Raw genomic sequence first — 23448 nt, 5'->3', positions numbered from 1 at the left:
TGGAGCCGTGGACGGATGGCATGTGGAATGAAGGTCAAGTGTTTTAAGAGATGCAATATTATAGCATGTTTGTATGCTTATGGGAATGATCCAGCAGAACGGGGGAAGCCCATGGGGCCAAGAAAAATATTCCTTAGGAAGAGAAGGTATAAATTCTCCAAACGGCTTGACAAGCTGAATAATTACTCAAAATGCCAATAAAAAAAATTCTCTTTTTAAATTTCAAGAATCAGTGATTCTAGTAAATAGGTGAAGAAAATCTTAGAGGCATATATCTGTAGTTATTAGAAGTCATCCAAAGATAAAATGAAACAATATTTTTGAGAACTATTTTAACACGCACTTTATGTCCTAAAACTGTTATTTTCTACAAAATTTTCCTTTCTAAATGACACGATACAGCTCAAGATGAAAACTCCTAACCTCATTATTTTCTACAATTTCCATGAACAGGATGTACTCACAGGCTGCATTGATTTAGTCTGTAGAATTTGTGTCGCGCAACACAGAGTCTCCACACGTATTTTGCGGTTTCCATGTCTTCCTAGCAAATGAAATATGCATAAAGTAAATGAAAACACATTTACAACTTGATACAGAGTTTGTCGGAGAACAAGACATGACTGGGGGATATAATATCCCGACTCTTTCAAACACACCGACTCTTTCATTTTCTAATGCTGCGCCTATCATATGAAGGCTCTAATTAGGATTTAAATTAGGAAGACCAAAAACAAAAAAAATGTTCTAAGGGTATGACTCTTACACTGAACAGTTTCAGATGACTTAGAAATTTTAAAAATTATGAAAATATCAACTTGTATTTTGACAAATAGATACTCAAAGACAATTTAAAAAAAGGCATTTGACTTGGTGACTCAACACTGCCTTTGTCAAGAGAGCAAAAGCAATTAACTGTGAAATAATATTTCTACAGAGGCATTCACTTAGCAATGGAAATTAATATGTTAGTACTTACTTTCTCTCCTATTTAGTCCCTTTAGTTTACTTTAAAGATCACCATACCAGATAGTATTTATTCAAGGACTCATTCATTCGACAATATTTACTGAGCAACTACTTTTTGCCAAGTGCTATTATGCAAAATGTTATTAGTATTTTATGTTTTATAAAAGTACTAAATATTATAATTTTATTTTTTTTAATGTTTATTTATTTTTGAGAGAGAGAGAGAGAGTGAGAGCGAGCATGAGCAGGGGAGGGGCAGAAAGGGAGGGGGACAGAGGATCTGAACCAGGCTCTGTGTGGACAGCCCAATGCGGGGCTCAAACTCACGAATCATGAAATCATGACCTGAGCCGAAGTCAGACACTCAACCAACTGAGCCACCAAGGTGCCCCAAATATAATTTTAATGCCACCTCCCTCCCCAAACATGCACAATGAAATGCTAACTTGTTAACTTCTAGGGAAAACGTTCCAGGCAGATTCCTAGTGTTTACTCACAGTTTGAAACTGGATGGTCTCCTCTTTACTGGCCAGCTCTAATGCAAAAAAGGACTTATTGTGGGACATGTGAGCAATATCATGCCACCTACAGAATAACAAATAGAAAACAGCAATGTGAGTGTCACTAGAAGATGGAACATAGGATTTTTCCTTCTCGAGCTTGATGTGTAAGTTAATATTTGTTAATCGTCTTAAAAAGAAAACAGTTGTTTTAATCAGCTGGCATGCATCTTCTTGTTGAAGTGACAACAGCTAGTTGCAAAAAGTAAATATATGTAGACTAGGTGAAGGCAAACAGTACTTAAGAACATTAAGATCTGTCTATCCTCGTTTGCCAGATTAGTTTGACCAAAGAGGCCTCTCTGAGCTGGTTGCCAATGCCTCCTTCATTCATTCAACAAACGTCCATTGTAACAATGCCCGAAATCGTGTTAGGTCCCAGGGATACTAAGATCAGTAAGGTACGGTGCTTCCCTCAAAGAAACACAGTTGGAGGGTGGGGATGAGAGAGAGAACATAGACACAAGCAAGTACCATTAAGTTTTTCAGGTAAACAAGGCACAAAGGTGGAGGAGGGGTGCTCTGAAAAGCTTCAGGGTGAAACAAAGATCAAATGCCAAGAACCCCAAGAGTGAACTACTCCGGGTGTGTTCATCAGGTTTCAAACTCTGATCCTGTATTTGCTAACTGTATTTTACCAAGTTTAGATTTTATATATTAATATTTTATTACATAACACATAATTTTATAAAAGGGAAAAATGGATCTGAAAGAAAAATTTTACCTCTCTTCATCCTTCTCCATTACATTAGATTTATTTATCTTAAATATATTATTTTTTTTAAGAGAGACAGAAGGCGCAAGTGAGTGAGAAGTAGAGGGAAAGAGAGAATCCAAGAGGGGCAGAGAGAGAGAGAGAGAGAGAGAAGCGGGGCTCAAGCTCACCCAATGTGGGACTCAAACTCATGAACCATGAGATCACCATCAGCTCAGCAACTGAGCTGAAATCAGATGCTTTACGACTGGGCCACCTAGATGCTCTATCTTAAATTTATTTAAATAAATAAAATTAATTTTTTGTGATTCAGTGTTTAATTGTTAAACCTAAATAAACCATCATTATTAAAGAAGGCTATTTTAAAAATTCGTACCCAGTGAGATAAAAGAAGCTGGCTGGATGCCTCCAGTTTTCATAGGGCCCTTCGGGCACTGTCAGAGCCCTGCCCTGCTGGTGCAGTCCAGATCCTTTTCTGCCCCCTGACCCCCAACTCACACTTAGAAGACTTAAATGAGCAACTTAGGGCCATGAGAGCAATTGCCAAAGGGGAGTGCTGCTGGACTGAGGGCAGTACAGTCTGGGAGTGGGTTTATGCTCCCCACACTGGGTACACCATGGTCAAAATCACCATGGAGAATTCAGAGCCCAAAAGGCAGTAGTAAAGGAAAATAAGGAAACTAAAGGAAATAAAGGAAGGAATGTCAGCTTAGAGGAAAAAAAATCTTCAAAGGAAAACCTAGTCCTCAAGAAGAAACAGTCAGAATGGTTTTTAGAGAGCTTGAATAGTGGGGAATTAAGTTTCTTTTAATAAAAGAAGCCATTTGAGGATGCGGAGAAAGAGGATCTCTTTTGTACTGTTGCTGGGAATGCAGACTGATGCAGCCATTCTGGAAAACAGTATGGAGGTTCCTCAAAAAATTAAAAATAGAACTACCCTACCACCCAGCAACTGCACTACTAGGTACTTACCTAAGGGATACAGGTGTGCTGTTTCGAAGGGGCACATGCACCCCCATGTTTATAGCAGCACTATCAACAATAGCCAAAGTATGGAAAGAGCCCAAATATCCATCGATGGATGAGTGGATAAAGAAGATGTGGTATATATACACAATGGAGTATTACTCGGCAATCAAAAAGAATGAAATATTGCCATTTGCAACTACGTGGATGGAACTAGAGGGTAATATGCTAAGCAAAATTAGTCAGAGAAAGACAAATATCATATAACTTCACTCATGTGAGGACTTTAAGATACAAAACAGATGAACATAGGGAAGGAAAGCAAAAATAATATAACCAGGGAGGGGGACAAAAACATAAGAGACTCTTAAACATGGAGAACAAACAGAGGGTTACTTGGAGGGGTTGTGTTGGGGGGGGGGGATGGGCTAACTGGGTAAGGGACATTAAGGAATCTACTCCTGAAATCATTGTTGCACTATATGCTAACTAACTTGGATGTAAATTAAAAAAATAAACAAATAAATTTTTTAAATAAATAAATAAATAATAAAAATAAACGAGGCCATTTAACGCAGTGGTTAATCTGTGGAGAATCTGAGTTTAAGTGGAGAATCTGAGTTCTTGGTTACGCCAGTTTATAATTGGGTGACCTTAGACAAATCACTCCATTTTTCTAAGGCTCAATTAAACCATGTGGAAAGTGGTGGTAGTACCATCTACTCAGAGTTGTAAAGATCACATGAAAAAATACACAGAGAGCACTCAGCACAGAACCTGGCTCATGACAAGCACTCAGTAAATAGTAAACACAAAGGAACCCAGAACCAAAACTGATATAATGTTTTACTGCTCTACAAAAACAATATAAACTTTTAAATTTTCGTCAAGAATAGAATCAGAGTGAAAAAAAAAAAAAAAAACAGAATCAAAGTAAATAGAAAATAGAATCTCTGAATAATACTGGAACTATTTCTATGAAATGACACTTTGGATTTTCTAGGGTATGAATTTTAAGGAATGAAAAGGCAGGGATTGAATAACATGGTCTAATTGGCTATCTTCAAGATATAAATTCAAATACAGAATACTGAAAGGGAAATTTAAGCCACCTGCAATTTCATTGTTTGAAGTTGGCCACTATTAGCACATTGCTATAGATCCTCTCGCTATAAACCTTCTAAGATTTCCACAAATGAATAGCATCACATTTTTATAATCAGGAAAAAAATGAACATTATAAAAAGTAACTGAACTTTGCTTAACCAAAAAAAAAAAAAAAAAAGAAAGAAATTTGCTTAGATGCTAGTATTTTAGGAATTTTAGTGCATGACTAGAATCAGAGAAAGGCCCAGATTTTCCACAAAAAGACAGTCCTAGAATCTAGAGCTGAAATTAAAAACTCACATCAAAACAAAGAACAGCCTCCATTTGGTAAGAAAAGGGTCACCCACCTTTAAGCATTTCATAAGTAGGCCATTATTATAAGCACTGTTTTCCACACATTTGGTTTTGAAGAAAGTGGCTTATAAAAGAACCAATGCAGTCAGGTGTTATTTTATTCTAGGAGGGGCATATATCCATTTCCTAATGAAACCCAGGGTGAGATATGTGGGCACTATTACTAGTATATGTACTAAAAACTATCACTGGGGCGCCTGGGTGGCGCAGTCGGTTAAGCGTCCGACTTCAGCCAGGTCACGATCTCGCGGTCCGTGAGTTCGAGCCCCGCGTCAGGCTCTGGGCTGATGGCTCAGAGCCTGGAGCCTGCTTCCGATTCTGTGTCTCCCTCTCTCTGCCCCTCCCCCGTTCATGCTCTGTCTCTCTCTGTCCCAAAAATAAATAAACGTTGAAAAAAAAAATTAAAAAAAAAAAAAAAAAAAAAACTATCACCAAGAGGAGCCGCAGAAAAGTGCAAAGGATGTAAGCAAAGTACCTAAATATCACAGGAGGCCTTCCATTCTTGTGTTTCACGAAGATGCCTTCAAGACATGCTCCAATGGATATGTCACTGCCTTGGCTATCCTGAAAGGAGAAAGCACAGAAAGAAGCATTTGGACATCAGGTGCATGAGAAGTGTGACAATGAACCCAGCTTAGCAGATGCTCAGAAGACCTACATGGAGGGCAAAGTCTGAAAGGTTTAAAGGAATCACCTTGTCGAATAGGTATGAAAAGAGGACAAACCGGGCTCCTCAAAGAACCCATTTTCAAGAGCATTTCAAAGAACAAATTGCAAAACAGGAGTGTGTCTTACTAAGAAATTTTGGTCACAGGACCTCAGCTTTCCGGTTTCCAGACTTTCCCATGCCTCCCGCCTCTGCACCACAGGGTGTCCCCAGGTCTCCCCACTGTCCTCTGAGCTCCTGAGATCGACTGGGAGAGCCCCAGCCTTCATGCCATACTCACCTTTGCGGGGTAGCTCTCTTCTCCATAGCCGTCCATCCTCTCTACCTCCTGCATGTACAGCATTTCAGCATCAGGAGCCGTGAGCCTTCTGCAACCCAAAAGATGTGAGGTTGATCACAGAACCAAAAATGGGGGTGGGGAGGAGGCGTTGCTAAAAAACTACATAATCAATTTGGCATAAGATATTTTCAAACATTTCAAATTTTTAAGCATACCAGAAATTACTTCAACCGATCCATGAACATCGATTGAAAGTCAACTACACGCACAGCACTCTGCTGAACGCTGAGGGTTATAAAGATCCCATCCCTGTACTTCGGGCAGGCCAGGGGGACGTGGGGAGTCAAACTCCCTAAAAAGTCTTCACTGAAAGCTGGAATTCATTTGAAACCACTAAGTAACTGCTTATTATGCAAAATATCAGGCAATACTAAGCATCGTGTGCTAATTGCCAAGCGATAAGTGTTAGAAGATGGTAAGGGTTAGAAGATGGTAATCCTTTTCCAGGGCAGAGTTACAAGGGTGGGCAGGAAGGCAGTGTGGGTAAAGAAGGTTCTCAACTGCATGGAGGCTTGTCCCCCCCCAGCCTCATCTGCTGTTCTTCCAGCATCCATAAGGCATCCCACCCTGCAACCAAGCCACGATGTTCTCTCATGCTGGCCTCTGCACATGCTGATCCGTCTTCCTGGCACAACCGTCACTCACCTGTGCACCTGATCAATCCCTAATAGCCTTCAAGAGTCGGCCTACGTATCACTCCTTTGTCACCTGCTGTGATATCCCTGAGTCTAAATCAGATGCCCCTGCTCCATCCATGCAGACCCACCACATTCTATGCACACCTCCCCCACTGCACTCATATCACATTGTTAGTTTATAATTACTATTCCAATGCCCACCCCTTAAGACTCCAAAGCAGGGAATACATCCTTTGATGGCAGCTAATTGTTCTATTTATCTTCATGCCACAGCATCCAGCCTCATACAGAATAACAGTACTAAACTATCTTTTAAAAAGATGCACAAACAAGGGGCGCTTGGGTGTCTCAGTCGGTTAAGCGCCCGACTTCGGCTCAGGTCATAATCTCACGATTTGGGAGTTCGAGCCCCGCATCACGCTCTGTGCAGCCTGCTTGGGATTCTGTGTCTCCCTCTCTCTGCTCCTCCTCTGCTTGCACTGTCTCTCTCTCTCTCTCTCTCTCTCAAAAATAAATAAAGATTAAAAAAAATTAAAAAAAAAAAAAAGATGCACAGATGAGTACATGAAAGTAACAAAAGATAGGGTGATAAGTGCCTGAGGGATGAATTATGCTGGCAGAAAGAAAAGGTTTATTTGGGACAGCAAAAAGTGAAGCCAGAAAGGCAGGATGTGACCAAGTCTTTAATCCCAGGGCTAATGAACTCAGGCTAGTGGAAAGCCAGAAAAGACTCATGAGCACTTGGGAAGGCAAGGAGGGGAGATGAAAAGAAAGTGGTGTTTTAAGAAGATTGATCTTGGGGTGCCTGGGTGGCTCAGTCGGTTAAGCATCTGACTTCAGCTCAGGTCATGATCTCAGTTTGTGAGTTCAAGCCCAGCATTAGACTCTGTGCTGACAGCACAGAGCCTGGAGCCCACTGAGTTCTGTGTCTCTCCCTCTCTCTCTGCCCCTCCCCTGCCCCTGCTCACTGTCTCTCTCTCTCCCTCTCAAAAGTAAATAAATATTAAAAAAAAAATTTTTTTTTAAAAAGAAGATTGGTCTCTAGTGAGCAACTCTATGGATTTGAGTGGGAAGAGACTAAAGGCAAAAGGTTATTTTTAATGGGAGGGGATGAACAATAGGTTATAATTAGATACACCTGGGTTCAAATCCCGTCTCTACCACATGTAACTTTGGGCAAGTTATTTACTCTTTTTGAGCTTGGTTTTTTCAGTCTGTAAAAACAGAATATCATTTACCTTAAAGAGTGGTTATAAGAGCGTAATGTTATCTAACATACCTGGAACTATGTAGCATTCGGTTGAGAGTAAGACCTAGCATTCTCCGGGGGAGGATTTTTTTCTTTTTCTTTTTCTTTTTTTAAATTTTTTTAATGTTTATTTTTGAGACAGAGACAGAGCGTGAGTGGGGGCAGAGAGAAAGGGAGACACAGAATCCAGAGCACAATCCAGGCTCTGAGCTGTCAGAGCCAGATGTGGCACCAGAACTCACGAACTGCAAGATCATGACCTGAGCCGAAGTCAGACACTTAACCGACTGAGTCACCCAAGTGCCCCATGGGGGAGGATTTTTCTTACACACAACACACACAGGTTCACTACCAAATGAGGCCATTATTTACCCACATGCATGGGCCAGGGCAAGAAACACAGCTCATGGTACAGATTGCCCAGAAGACAGAGATACAGTTTCCAAAGGTATACTGGGGGGGGGGGGGTAACTCTACACGGGCTGCATCACAATAGGAAACAAGTCTCCCTAATCTTGCATTAACCCACATGAGACTAGGTCACCACCGAAACCTTTACTATATGGAGTAAAGAAGTGGCACCCTTCAGTGACTGGCTGCTTTCAATGTTCTCAGCTTCCTCACTGATAACCATGGACAGTAAATGAATTAACACGGGGAAGTGATTAGAACAGCACTTGGCACACTGAGTGCGATGGAACGCTGGCTCCCCAGAGCAGAAGTAGTGGCTGCAGCAGCACGAAAGCTCCAAGTTTTAACCGCGTCAATACGTATATCATAGTCAACCCGGCTTTGCTTCCACACGATTTCCATTTCTTATCTCTTAGTGTTACCTGTATTTCTGATGCAGTAAGGCCACTTTTTGGGTTGCTTCTTCCAATACTTTTTCATCTTGTAACCACCCCTGAAGAAAATACACTGCAGTAAGTATGTAAACAAGCCACCGAAATTTCTTCAGAGGAATCACCGCTAGTCCTGTCACTAGCAGGCAAAATTCGGACTAGTATCAGCATGCGGGAGATTTGCTTAAGTATGTGATCAAGATCCTTCTAAGGAATGAAGTAGCTTGTGCTCAGGAGCCAAAACACCCGCCCCGCCTTCTCAGTTCATCCCGGAGAAGGTCTCAGCTGAGTTATTTCAGGTTGGCAACATCACCCATCAGCCAGTTCTGAGTCCGGCACAACGACAACACCTTGTGTGTTCCCTGGCTGACTGTGTAGACACTCAGAAGAGCATCATAACACCTCCCGTAGTTGTTCCAATGTGGTTTCCCTGTCAATCACATCAGTAGTGACTTTAAAAAGCAGACAGCAGTGTCTTCTTGCCACCTACTTTTTACACTGCTGCTGAGAAGCCAAATTCATTCCCACATCACTGAGAGGTTTCGAGCCTTCGGTTAAAAGCAAAACCTCCATGTGGTTCCTCAGAAGTTGGAAGTGAATCCCTCTCTTAGACTCACACCCAAACACAAAACAAATCTCTCTGGCTGCAGCCCAGTGACTGCACCCCTTCCATTTCTGTGGGTTTACAACGACCAGTAAGACTACAAAGCAAAGCACTTCCACTTGAGTTGTTTGAGGCAATTGATTTTTTTAAACACTATTCCAGCCCAGTAAATCCACCATATGGACTTTGTTTTGGGGATTATTAAAGGATGTGGAAATAAACTATTTATAAAAAGCCCAATGTTGAAAGAAGTCTTACCACAGGAAACAAGGCAAATTTCTGAAGGAAGTCCTGCGATTCATATTGATCAAAGTCACCAAAATCGGCTGTACAAAATGACAAATATTCACATTAGTTATGTTTAATTTGCAAAGAAAAACATATACAACCAAATGCAATATGCAGTATATAGATGGTATGCTTATGACTTAGAAGTCAAATGTGCCTTACAGCTGCTATACAGTATATGTTTTAAAAAGTCTTTTTAAAAATATCAATGGGGTGGCTCAGCCAGTTAACTGTCTGACTTTGGCTCAGGTCACGAGCTCACAGTTTGTGAGTTTGAGACCCGTGTTGAGCTCTGTGCTGACAGCTCGGAGCGTGGAGCCTGTTTTAGATTCTGTGTCTCCCTCTCTCTCTGCCCCTCCCCTACTCATGCTCTGTCTCTCTCTCTCAAAGATAATAAATGAAACATTAAAAATATATATATTATTTATTATTTAATATAATATATATATTAGGTAGATTCATGTGTCTTAAACTTGGAAACATACCTACAAATAAAGGGAAAAAAGTTACAAACTAAATGTATCATGATCTCATTTTTATGAATAACAAACAAAAGCTACCCTGTAATCACGTGTGCTTACTTATGCACTGGAAGATATCAGAAAGAAACCAAACTGTTTATAGCAGTGATCACCTCTAGGAAATGCAATTAGATCACTTGAACATGTTACAGCAAGATGTGTCTGCTTTAGAAATTTTTAATTGTTAAAAAAAAAAAAGATAGTTCTGCAAAGACCTTATGAAAACCTTTCTTTTTAACATTTTTTTTGAATGTTTATTTAATTTTGAGACAGAGAGAGACAGAGCACAAGCAGGGAAGGGACAGAGAGAGAGAGAGAGAGAGAGAGAGAGAGGGAGACATAGAATCTGAAGCAGGCCCCAGGCTCTGAGCTGTCAGCACAGAGCCCAACGCGGGGCTCGAACTCACGACCTGTGAGATCATGACCTGAGCCGAAGCTGGACACACAACCAACTGAGCCACCCAGGCGACCCATGAAAAACTAACTCTTAAAGCCAAAGATGATATTTAGGAAGATTCCAAGTACCTTGAAAAGGAATATGGCTCCATGTGTATCAGGCATTTGTTTGTCTAGAAATGATATATGTCTCCATACCTTCTAATATCTGAAGGAACTTTATTAAAGATTCTTCTGGTTAAGTTTCAATTCCCAAAATTAATGCCAATTATCATTTGAAATAATGACCCATCAGAAGTCTTCCCAAAATATATACATGCATGTAAATACGTGTTGATTAGACATGGGAAACAGAACAGAATGACACAATTCAAAAACACTTACGAAATGCAAAGCTTTATCTGTTATGATTGACAATGCTCTATAATCCAGGACAACTGCTTAAGAAACCAAATAAGTGATGTCTGCTAAAAGTATAAGCGTTAATATAACTTCATCAACCTCACTGTTTGCCTGATCTTTCTTCCTAAAATATTAGCTAGCTACAGATCAAGTCCCTGCACTGGAGGAATACACAGCATATTACATGCTGTGTGTGTGTGTGTGTGTGTGTGTGTGTGTGTGTGTGTGTGTGTGTGTTTTCTCTGTTTTTGGTTGCTCTGTTGACATAGGCTAACATGCTTCACCTCCAGAAGTCTCATATTTCACGAAAGGTATCCAAATTTATTTTTTCCTGCAAGAAAACTAATTTCACTAACACCACTATAGGAAGTCAGTTATTTTAAGAATCCTTTGTTGTTTTTGTTATAACACACATTTTTTTAAAGATTCTTTTTTTTAAGTTATCTCCACACCTAATGTGGGGCTCAAAGTTACAACCCTTAGATCAAGAGTCACATGCTCCACTGACTGAGCCAGTCAGGCGTCCCTGTTACAACATACATTTCAATCTGATATATCCATTACATCATCGATTGCCATTATTTACCTTGAACAGCTAAGCCGGCTAGCTGAATTGCTTGTTCTAATGTACAAGGAATGTTTCCTTCCAAGATATCTTTCTTCAGCTGCAGATAATACTGGTACCTATAAAAAATGTCAATTAAAAAAAGTCAGTATCAATATTACCTCCAATTGAGACACAATACATTTTACAATAATTTGGTAGAAGAGCAAAAACTAGTCAAAGAAAACCTTAACCCCAGATGGTTTCAAAAAATGACAAGAATGTCCTTGACCATATCTACACCTACACATACATATACGGGCCTGTACGCGTGCGTGCGCACACACACACACACAATGTAATCAATTTGTTGAATCACTTATCCTTAACTGTAGTTATTTCAAAGCTACAACCACTCAGATGACTGGTCGCCTTTCCAATGCCCTGTAAAACAGTTCCTAAGTTTTGTTCTGTTTAGTTGGAAAAACAGAGAATCCATGACCAATCATTACTTTAAAAACCTTGACTAGTCAGAAAGAGAAATCAAGGAATCAACCCCATTTACAATTACACCAAAAACCATAAAATACCCAGGAATAAACCCAACCAGACAGGTGAAAAACCTACACAATGAAAACTATAGAAAGCTTATGAAAGAAATTGAAAAAGACACAAAAAAATGGAAAAAGATTCCATGCTCCTGGATATGAAGAACAAATATTGTTAAAATGTCAATACTACCTAAAGCAATCTACATATCCAATGCAATCTCTATCAAAATAACACGAGCATTCTTCACAGAGGTAGAACAAACAATCCTAAAATTTGTATGGAACCAGGAAAGACCCCAAATAGCCAAAGCAATCCTGAAAAATAACACCAAAGCTGGAGGCATCACAATCCCAGACTTCAAGCTGTATTACAAAGCTGTCATCATCAAGACAGTATGGTACTGGTACAAAAACAGACACATAAATCAATGGAACAGATTAGAGAACCCAGAAATGGACCCACAAACATATGGCCAACTAATCTTTGACAAAGCAGGAAAGAATATCCAATGGAAAAAGACAGTCTCCTCGGCAAATTGTGTTGGGAACACTGCACAGCAACATGCAGAAAAATGAACCTGGACCACTCTCTTACACCATACACAAAAATAAACTCAAAATGGATGAAAGACCTAAACGTAAGGCAGGAAGCCATCAAAATCCTAGAGGAGAAGACAGGCAACAACATCTTTGACCTTGGCTGCAAAAACTTTTTTTTTTTAAAGTTTTTAAAAATTATTTATTGAGAGAGAGAGAGAGAGAACCAAGGGGAAGGGCAGAGACAGAGGGGGACAGAGGATCCGAAGCGGTCTCTGTGCTGACAGCAGAGAGCCAGCAGAGAGCCTGATGCAGGGTTCAAACCCACAAACTAGGAGATCATGACCTATGCCAAAGTCAGACGCTTAGCTGACTGAGCTACGCAGGTAGGTGCCCCTTGGCCACAGCAACTTCTTACTTGACATGTCTCCAAAGGCAAGGGAAACAAAAGTAAAAATGAACAATTGGGACCTCATCAAGATAAAGAGCTGCACAGAGAAAGAAATAATCAGCAAGACAAAAAGGCAACTGATGGAATGGGAGAAGATATTTACAAATGACATATCAGATAAAGGGTTAGTATCCAAAAATCTATAAAGAACTTATCAAACTCAACAAACAAAAAACAAATAATCCAGTGAAGAGAGGGCAAAAGACATGAATAAACACTTTTCCAAAGAAGACATCAAGATGGCTAAGAGACACATGAAAACATGCTCAACGATCATTCATCATCAGGGAAATACAAATCATAACCACAATGAGATACCACCTCACACCTGTCAGAATGGCTAAAATTAACAACTCAGGCAACAACAGATGTTGGCGAGGATGCAGAGAAAGAGGAACCTTTTGCACTGCTGGTGGGAATGCAAACTGGTGCTGCCACTCTGGAAAACAGTAGGGAGGTTCCTAAAAAATTAAAAATAGAACTACCCTACGACCCAGCAATTGCACTACTACGTATTTATCCAAAGAATATAGGACCTCTGTTTCAAAGGAGCGCACACACCCCAACGTTTATAGCAGCACTACTGACAACAGCCAAAGTATGGAAAGAGCCCAAATATCCACCAACTGATGAATGGATAAAGAAGCAGCAGGGTGTGTGTGTGTACACATACATTTATGTATATGTATACATACACATGCATACATGTATGTATGTATACATATGTGTGTATACATACGTGTGTGTGTGTGTGCGCGCAGTGTATACACACACACATAATGGAATATTATTCGGTGATCAAAAATAACGGAATCTTGGGGCTCCTGGGTGGCCCAGTCAGTTAAGCATTCGACTTCAGTTCAGGTCATGATCTCACGGTCTGTGAGTTCGAGCCCCACGTCAGGCTCTGTGCTGACAGCTCAGAGCCTGGACCCTACTTCAGCTTCTGTCTCCCCCTCTCCGTTTCCTCCTTTACTCACTCTCTGTCTCTGTCTCTGTCTTTCTCTCTCAAAAATTAATAAATGTTAAAAAAAATAAAAAAAAATAATGAAATCTTGCCATTTGCAACAACATGGATGGAACTAGAGTGTTTATGCTAAGCGAAATAAGTCAGTCAGAGAAAGACAAATATCATGTGACTTCACTCATGTGGAATTTAAGATACAAAACAGATGAACATAAAGGAAGGGAAACAAAAATAATATAAAATAAGGGAAGAGGACAAACCATAAGAGACTCTTAAATACAGAGAACGAACTGAGGGTTGCTGGAGGGGTTTTGGGTGGGGGGATGGGCTAAATGGGCAAGGGGCATTAAGGAGGACACTTGTTGGGAGGAGCAATGGCTACTCTATGTAAGTGATGAATCACAAAAGTCTATTCCTGAAATCATTATTATCTATATGTTAACTTGGTTGTAAATTAAAAATAATAATAATATAAATAAAAATTAAAAAATAAGAACCCTGACTAGTAACCTGGTAAGATAAGACTTTGGTAGAAGTTACCTATTCTGATGGAAGTTCCCTACCCTAGGAAGTAAAGCCAAAAGAAAATGCTTCCTGATATTTCAGACCAGGCTTATATTAAAATATTTTGAAGAAATCCCCAAAAGAATAGCATCATAGCTTTCTTAATACTCTTGTAATGTGGGTTTACTTCTGTTTACACTTTCAATATACAGGGCACTAGTTACCAGCACAAGCTTTAGTCAAGCAGACCTAGGTTAAATTCCAGCTCCCCAATGTAGCAGTTTGAATGAACAAGGGCAAGTCATAACCTGTGGCTTTAACATATCACCAATAAAGGGGCACCTGGGTGCCTCAGTTGGTTAAGCATCTGACTCCTGATTTCAGCCTCAGATCATGATCTCATGATTCTTGGGACAGAGCCCTGAGTCAGAACTTGATTGGGATTCTCTCTCTCCCTCTCTTTGCCCCTCCTCTGCCTCTCCCAAAATAAGTAGACTTTAAATAAGTAAAATAAAATAAATTATCACCAGTAAAATAAGAGTACTATCGCCCATTCACAAGGTTGAGCATATGAAGCCAAATAACAGTTATTTCATCTATAACCACTACTCCATTTTGATAAAGCTCTACAGTGAAGATTTATGCTGCTTTCCTTTGATTTATTCATTTCACTGGTAATTACGAGGGCCTACTATGCGCCAAGCATTGTTCTAGATGCTGGGAATACAATGTTGAATGAAGATACACCAACTCCCTGCCAGTATAGTCTATACAGCCATCTTGAATCCAGAATCTCTTCCGGGTTTGGCATCTGTGAATGCAACCTGGTCACGTTTGAATTCCCCCCAGAGCCCACCCCTTTAATCACTTCATATGTTTCCTAACATCATCCACTTTTATTTTAGCTAGCTGTGAGGTCTCCATTCTTTGTTACAAAAAACACCATCCATTCGGATAAGAATTTAGATCCACCTTATCCCGTCCACCTGCTAGTGGTAAGTAGCAGAACCCATAGATTTCCTTCAACGGACAAACAGAATGCTGGTAGCTCTGGGATCTTGTCAAAGAAGAAAACTTCAAACCTTCTACTAGGCAGCTCCATTCCGAAGCCTATTTAAAGAAGATTGTATTTAGAGAAGTCTATCTATTGAACATGCCTGCCACATACCCCACTCTAAATACTCTAGGTGCTTTCCTTAAAACCAAATCGCTGGAAAGCAACACACGTGCACCAAATTAGCTTAGTCTTCCACAGAAAGGCACACATTTTTTTGCCTTGTGTCACACTTTTCTATTTTAAGAGTTGATTCCTCCACAGTTGCTCTAAATTGTTCTTCATTGCTGGTTCAATGTCTTCTACACAAAATCCCACCTGAAAATTACCTTTTGAATGATATACCAAGAAAATCTGTCATGTTTGCCAACTGGTATGTTTTGTTTTGTTCTGTTTTGTTTTATCAGATGATGGATGATGGAACTCAGATAATTCCTTCTTTTGCCTTGACTGCCATGGAGCTCAGAGCTAAACTTCAGGCACAGCCAGTCACTGCTTCCCCTCGCCTTCCCTTCCTAACCACTTGCTCCACCTGTTTAATAACAGCCACCTTGTACTCAGGCACAGCTGAAGCTCAGAGATTAAATAATATGCAGAGATTAAATAATACCGCAAAGGTAGGCTGAGTCAGAGTTTGAATCTCGGTCAGAATGACCCCAAAGTGCATGTTTTTGACTGTCACAAATCTCCAGTGAAGAATTTTCCTAGTATTTTTATCCTACTTCTTTAGTTTTTTGTTTTTGTTTTTTTTTTTTAATATTAGAGTCCATATGAATACAATGGTTGAGAGCAAGGACTGAGAAGTCAGCCTGCTTGAGTTTAAATCTCAGTTCCACCACATACTGGCAGCATGACCTTGGGCAAGATATTTATTTAGCCTTTCTGTGCCTTAGTTTCCTCATCTACAAAATGGATAATAATACCTACTCTGTAAGATTTGTTGTGCGGAGGAAGTGAATGATTAAGTATAAAGTACTTGGGACAGTGCCTGACATATAGTAAGAAAGGTAAGTGGTTGCTTTTACTATTATCTTTCATCGTATTGTCCTTAAAATCTTTTAATGGAAGCAAGCAGTGTGTGCATATGTGTACATATGCATATATATGTATATACCCATATATATGTGTGTCTATGTATGCATGTATGTATATATTTAAGTATTTACTTAAAAGGAAAGGACCAAGAAATTTTACTTCAAAGGTTATTACCACTTCTATTAACACTTTTTGTTAAAATTATAATATGCTGGTGAGGCTAAGGATGATTTACAAATCTCTTCTTTCAGTATTTACTGCAAAAAGAATAATTAAAAAACAAAACAGTAATAAAATGTAACATGCAAACTTTTATTCCTTACAAACAGTTCTGAATTAAACTGCACATCTTAATTCTAAACAAGTGTTCTATAAATTTGCCCAAAGCCAAAATACTAATTAAAATAGACGTTTCATCTCAATCTTATGCACTTATCAACTTTCTAATATAAAATACTTTTATACAAGAAATATTACATGAAACAATTATAATAAATTAGGTTGCCCCATTTTGCCCAACAGATATTTCAGTATATAAAGAGGCAGTCTTTTCCTTCACCTTTTTTTTAAAGTTTATTTTGAGAGTTTATTTTAAAGTTTATTTGAGAGAAAGAGCACATGCGCATGCACAAGCGGAGCAGGGGCAGAGAGAGGGAAAGAATTCCAGGCAGACTCCGCACCATCTGCCTCGAGCCCAATGCAGGGCTCAAACTCACGACCTGTGAGATCATGACCTGAGCCGAAATCAAGAGTAAGGTACTCAACCAACCGGGCCACCAGGTGCCCTCCCCACCCACATTTATTTTAGGTTTATTTATTTCCTTCACTTGTTTTTCTTAGGCTAGTAGTAGAAGGCTAACGTGTAGGTAATGGCATTTTTAAGTTTTATTATGGAAATTCTGAAACACATATACAGAAAACAAGTCCCAGTAAACCCACACATCCTTATCATGCAGCCTCAATCATCACTTTATCCATACTGTTTCCTCTACATTCTCCCCTTCCCCACCCAAGTGCTTTAAATCAAATCCCAGATATATCATAGCACCTACAGGGACTTTAGTACATATTCCTAAAAGATAAGCTTTAAAAAAAAAAAAGCCACATTTTTAACATAACCAACAAAATGAGCAATAGTGCCTTAAAGCTACCCAATATCTAGTCCACATACAATTTTTGTGATTGCTTCAAAAACATATTATTTTTTTTGAAGATTTTACTTAAGTAATCTCTACATCCAACATGGGGCTTGAACTTACAACCCTGAGATCAAGAGTTGCATGCTCTACCAACTGAGCTAGCCAGGTGCCCCTCAAAAATGTATTTTTACAGTTTTTTTATTTTTATTTTTTTTGTTTATGTATATTTGAGAGAGAGACAGGGCGTGAGTTGGGGAGGGGCAGAGAGGAAAACACAGAATCTGAAGCAGACTCCAGGCTCTAAGCTGTCAGCACAGAGCCCAACGCAGAGCTCAAACCCATGAATCACCAGACCATGACGTGAGCCTAAGTCAGACACTTAACCCACTCAGCCACCCAGGTGCCCCTACAGATCTAAACAGGTTCACAGATTACACTGAATTGACATTTTTTTTTTTTAATTTTTATTTTAGAGATAGAGCACAAGCAGGCAGATGGACAAAGAGAGAGAATCTCAGGCAGGCTCCACGCTCAGTGCAGAGCCTGATGCAGGGCTTGATCCAGAAACCCTGGGATCATGACCTGAGCGGAAATCAAAGTCGGACGCTCAACCAACTGAGCCACCCAGGTGCCCTAATTGGATTGACATTTCTAAATCTCTCTTAAGTTTAAAAAGAAAAACTCCTTCTCTTTATTTTCATGTTATTTGTATTTGAAATGGTATGATGTGTCAAGTAGAATTCCCTACATTCTGGGTTTATCTGATTGCACTCTTGTAGGGTCATTTAACATGTTCATCTATTCTCCAATTTCTCCTGCGAACTGTTAGATTTAGAGCAGTGTTGTCTAACAGAAATTTCTGCAGTGATAAAGATAACGTATATCTGTGCTGTCCAACATGGTAGCCTTTAGCCACATGTGGCTACTGAGTACTTAAAATGTGGCTAGTGTAGTGTGACTGAGGAACTGAGAAAGGCCTCTTAAAGGCACATGAATCAGGGCACCTGGATGGCTCAGGCAGTTAAGCATCCATCTGACTCTTGATTTCTGCTAGGGTCATGATCGCATGGTTCAGGAGTTTGAGGCCCACATTGGGCTCTGTGCTGACAGCACGTGGCCTGCTTGGGACTCTCTCTCTCTCTCTCTCTCTTTCTCCACCTCTCTGCCCCTTCCCCACTCACATTCTCTCTCTCTCAAAATAAATAAATAAAATTTTCAAAAACAATATGAATCAGCTAAGGGTAGAACCAGTTTTACCCTTTTGCTGCCAGAATACGCATGTGATAGCTAGAACTTCTCTAGAATTATTTGACAAGGATATCTCCCAGTGAATGGAAAGAACACACCAAGGATGGCAGTACAGAAAGAAAGAACATGGGTCCCTGAAGACTTTGTCGAGCAGCAGAAGCTCTGCATGGCTGACCTCTGGACTTATTTAACAAGTGAAAGATATTTAGGGTTTTTGGTCACATGTTGCCAAACTTAATCCTTACCGGTACAACTTCTCTACCAGGTTCTCCTATACATAATCAATGTGCACTCCTACTGACTCAATCTACCAGGCCTTAGTCCTTCCTACAGCTAATGCCTTTGTTCAGGTCCACATTCTAGACTAATGTCTGGATTGTGGCGTATACATTCCTAACTGGTCTCCTAACTATATAGTCTTGCCACCTCTAAGCTACCTTCCGTGACAGGTGATGTTGGTAAAATACTAATGTCATCATCCCATTCTGTAAAAATTCGAAAATGTCTTTCCCCATTGTACCATGACCTTATGACTAGGACATTCCTATTTTTCAAATCTCCTCTCCCCTCTCTAGGTAATATCTGAAATTTCCTGAAAACACCAGAGGCTTTCATTCTCTCCCCTACTCTGCACCAGCTATTCCCTCTAACTGGAAAATTCCTTCTAAAGTCAAGTGAAAAGTCAACTTCTTTACTTGCCTGTTCCAGTTCCTTGGTGCCCCACCCCTAGGAATCTTCTGTTTTAATGAAAGCATTTATCATCATAATATACTGTAATTGTTTATTTACATGGGCTGTTGCTTCCAGACTCCAGTCACTCCTCCAGGGCAGGATTAAAGCCTAGTCACTTGTATACTCGTCTCCCACAGAGCTCTGACATCATACCATATTACATTTTCACTAAATGTTTAAATAAATGAGTCATTGATCAGTTGCTGTTTTTCCTCCTGGCTTCTACTTCTCTCGTCAACATTCCTATCTCAGGTCACTTTTACAGTCAGTGCATGTTTATTATCCCTACTACCTGATTCTTGCTTCTTAGGTTTCATATCTTCTTCCGATAATTAACTGGCAAACTCAGTACTCAGAGAGAACATTACACAAACACAGGGCAGTACCAGGTTCTTATGTACAGGGTACCGTGTTAGATACTGTGCGAAAGGTAAAGCTAAAGAAAACTTACAGGTTTAAAATCCAAGAAAAAGATAAGATATGTACACAAAGAACTATAACGAAAGGCTGTAACAACTGCCATCTTAACACAAGTACAAGCAAATTGTAGGACAGTCTGGAAAAGGCAAAAGCTCATTCCAGGCCAAGGGTCGCAGAAACTTCATGGAGGAGGTGCCTTTTGAACTGAAATTCAGAAGACAAATAGGATTCCACTACATAAATAAGGAAGATCTAGGACCCAAAGATGAAAAGGCATGCGGCATGTTCCGGGCACTGGAAGTAGTCCAGCTCGGCTGAAAAGTAATGTTAAATGGGGTTCAAAAGATAAGGTAGTAGTGGATTTTGGAGAACTCTGAAAGGCAGACTCATGAATCCAAATTTTATTCCTTGTTTTTTATTCAAGGAAAAAAAATGCATTTCCTCCATCCACTCCTTAATATGACCTTCCCTCTCTGCCTCTGTCCCTTCTAAGTGAACTTACCATCCTCTTCTACCCTGGACACGCTCCCCCTCCCACCTATCTACAGACCATAGCTACTGAAGTCAAAGAACTGTAAGAACCCCTCTGCACATCTGCACATTTCCCTGAGGGATGAAGACAGATTCTGCGACTTTTTTAAATTTCCTCTCTCATTTCAGTGTTAACAAAGATCAGAAACAAATCAACAAAAACTTTGAAGGAAACATCACAACAAGAAGAGTTCACAGCCAGGATAAAAACATCATCTTCCCCTTTAATCACTCCTTTGTGCCTAGTGAAACCATAATTCATGCAACACACAATAAAATACTCTGACACACTGCATACCAGAACCTCCCTGCAATAATGTGGCTAAATATGTGGGCAGGAGGGCAATGTTTAGTCTTATCTCCTGACTTTAACCTTGGTGTCACTTTTTTAATCTCATTAGATTATTTCCTAAAAACAAAGAGCATATTAGTGCTCACCTGGTAATCTCCTGCTGCAGCTGTGAAACTGAAGGCACGTAAAACACCACTCCAAAATAGACGGTAGGTTCCAATGCATATTTATCCAGCTGCTTCTTGAGAGGCTTTTCCAAATCTACCCAACGGCGCTGATTTTGCTTGTTGTGGTACCAGAGGCTGAAGTAAGTGATCTGGAAAGAGGGAAAGTCACTGAAGGAGGCAGAAACGTACAAGAGAATTTCTATTCTTTTTTTTAAATTATTTTTAATATTTTTTATTTATTTTTGAGAAAGAGAGACAGACAGAGCACAAGCTGGGGAGAGGCAGAGAGAGAGGGAGACACAGAATCCGAAGCAGCTCCAGGCTCTGAGCTGTCAGCACCACTAACATCAGGCTCAAACCCGTGAACCGCAAGATCATGATCTGAGCTAAAGTCAGACACTGAACCGAGCCACCCAGGCTCCCTCTATTCTCCTAACTGCTCTCATCCATGACCTGGGACCAAGTGAGAACGGACTCCTATGGCTTCCCTTCTCAAAAAGGGACACCATAGCAAAACCTGAAGAAAAGAACACCTCTTATAGGTATATATATAGACACATGCAGGAAACAAAGGTGAAAAGTCAACTACCCTTGCAGACTATTTCTTGAACTATGCACAGAAAAATGCATTCATGGCCTAGACATCAGAATGTAGCAGGGGCTACACAATTTTACAGAGTTTTTAACAAAAAAAACTCATGTGCTGAAAAAAATGTTTAGGTTTAAAATTATCAAAATACTAAATTTATCATAATATTTTACAAGTATAATGGGTTATATCGAGAAGAATTCTGACTACATAGTGTTAGTCCAACTTTTCACCACTCTAGAATTTGGTTTCTATAAATAAATTATTTATATAAATATTGTAAATTCTAGAAATATAGATGCAATTGCAACTTTTATTTGCCCCCTAAAGTTTATTAGATACAAATTTAAAGCAATTGTAATGCTCTGGAGGTAAATTGTCTCTCTCTCTCTCTTTCACTGACTCACACACACGCACACACACACGTGCGCGTGCACAAAAAGCTATACCTAAACCAATAAGACAACTTAAGTATATTGCTTGAAGGTTTAAAAAAATGCCCAGATATTAGCATTTAAATCTCACTTGCTTGTGCAATGAAACTGTTCAGGGAAATCAATACCAGCTATGGGCTTGGTCAACCTGAGAGGTTATTAATGCATGTAGGCGTTGAAATGACAGCCTCGGGCCACTACTAACGTTTACCTTAAAATCAGTTTACAGATCAAGGCAACTGGAAAAATTCCCTGCTTTGTTCTAGGCTCTAGAGCAACATGTAGAACAGAACTTTCTATGATGATGTAAATGTTCTATCTCCAATATAGCAGTCACTAGCTGCATGTGAGCTATGGGGCACCTGGAATGTGGTTAGTGCACCAAGAAACTAAATTTTTAATGTTACTTAATTTTAACTGACTTAAACAGCTGCCAGCATCCAGTGGCACTGTATTGGCAAATACAGCTTTAAAGCAACAATAAAATGAGAAATAATACCACCAGCCTATTTCTTTAACTTGCAATCATCAGTTCAAATTAAAAAAATGAATTTTTAATTTACAGGGAAAAAGAAGAACTATACAAACATGCCCTTGATATTCATTTTATCTTACAATTTGTTACAAGGAAAGGATGTATACCTTTAAAATGAATCTATTAATCAAGTAAACTCAACAAAAGTGAGGAATGTGTCCATTTCCCCTTTATATCAAAACAGCTAGAATAGTGCAGGAATTCAATATATTTTGTTGAAAGAATGCTCTCTTGCTTCTTTGTTGCCACCCAAGCCATCACATATGAATGAAATATCTTGAACATTTACTATGTGCCAGGTTCTGTCCCAAGAACTATAATAATATCATAGATTGAATCACCACCATCATCTTATGAGGCAGAAATAATTGTGTGTGTGTGTGTGTGTGGGAAACTGTAAAGCCAGTGTTTGTCCAGGTATCTGTGGATCACTTCTACCAGAATTACCTGGAGAGCTTCTTGAGCTATTAAACTCCCAGTAATTCCTGTGCCTTGATCAAGTGTGAAAACCACTGTATGAGACCACACTGCCCCTCCAGCATTATGCAGGAGATAATGTATGAACAACCTATCCTTGAAAAGCTGCATAGAAATCACAGTTTTGAAAATCCAAACACACTTTAATATAGAAGCAAGTCTGAGTCTTATTGTGAATTATTTTCTGAAGTTATAATTATGTTTATAAAATGAATTACATGTTGTCTTTAAGGATAGAATATCATATTTATAGAAAACAGTATTATTCCTTATTTCTTTTGAACTGCAACAAACAGAAAAGAAAAATCTGATTTAACAGAAAGAAATTGATGCTTAAAATCTGAAGTCCTGGGTCTAATTTCTAACACTCACTTGCTAACTGGGAAGTGGAAAAGTCAATCAGACCAATTCCGTTTTCTCAAATGTAAAAGAAGGTAATCATAAGTGTAATACCTCCTTCACACCTCCATCATGGGGACTGAGTGCAAAACTTAAATCAATGCATTTTGCCACTAGAAAACTACTATATTTTTAAAAGATTATTTAATAAGGGCGCCTGGGTGGCTCAGCAGGTTAAGCATCCAACTCTTGATTTAGGCTCAGGTCAAGATCTCAGGGTTCCT

General features: G+C 39.5%; 1 protein-coding gene across 1 annotated transcript in view; it reads right to left on the bottom strand.

Moving 5' to 3' along the window:
* PTPN21 (protein tyrosine phosphatase non-receptor type 21) overlaps window positions 1-23448 on the bottom strand; it is a 76515-nt gene that overhangs the window by 27208 nt on the left and 25859 nt on the right. Inside the window, exons 2-9 of the mRNA XM_047080257.1 lie at window positions 20770-20939; window positions 11205-11302; window positions 9270-9337; window positions 8399-8469; window positions 5619-5706; window positions 5147-5235; window positions 1467-1554; window positions 465-544 (exon numbers count right to left, since the gene is read on the bottom strand). Of these exons, the coding sequence (XP_046936213.1) occupies window positions 465-544; window positions 1467-1554; window positions 5147-5235; window positions 5619-5706; window positions 8399-8469; window positions 9270-9337; window positions 11205-11302; window positions 20770-20939 (752 nt within the window). The remainder of the gene's footprint in view (window positions 1-464; window positions 545-1466; window positions 1555-5146; window positions 5236-5618; window positions 5707-8398; window positions 8470-9269; window positions 9338-11204; window positions 11303-20769; window positions 20940-23448) is intronic.

This window comes from Lynx rufus, unplaced genomic scaffold (genome assembly GCF_022079265.1).
Source record: "Lynx rufus isolate CCGP_SWC_20201006 ecotype Redwood Valley unplaced genomic scaffold, mLynRuf1.p SCAF_17, whole genome shotgun sequence".
NCBI classification, from domain to species: Eukaryota; Metazoa; Chordata; class Mammalia; order Carnivora; family Felidae; genus Lynx; species Lynx rufus.
This window is presented reverse-complemented; position numbering and strand designations above follow the sequence as displayed.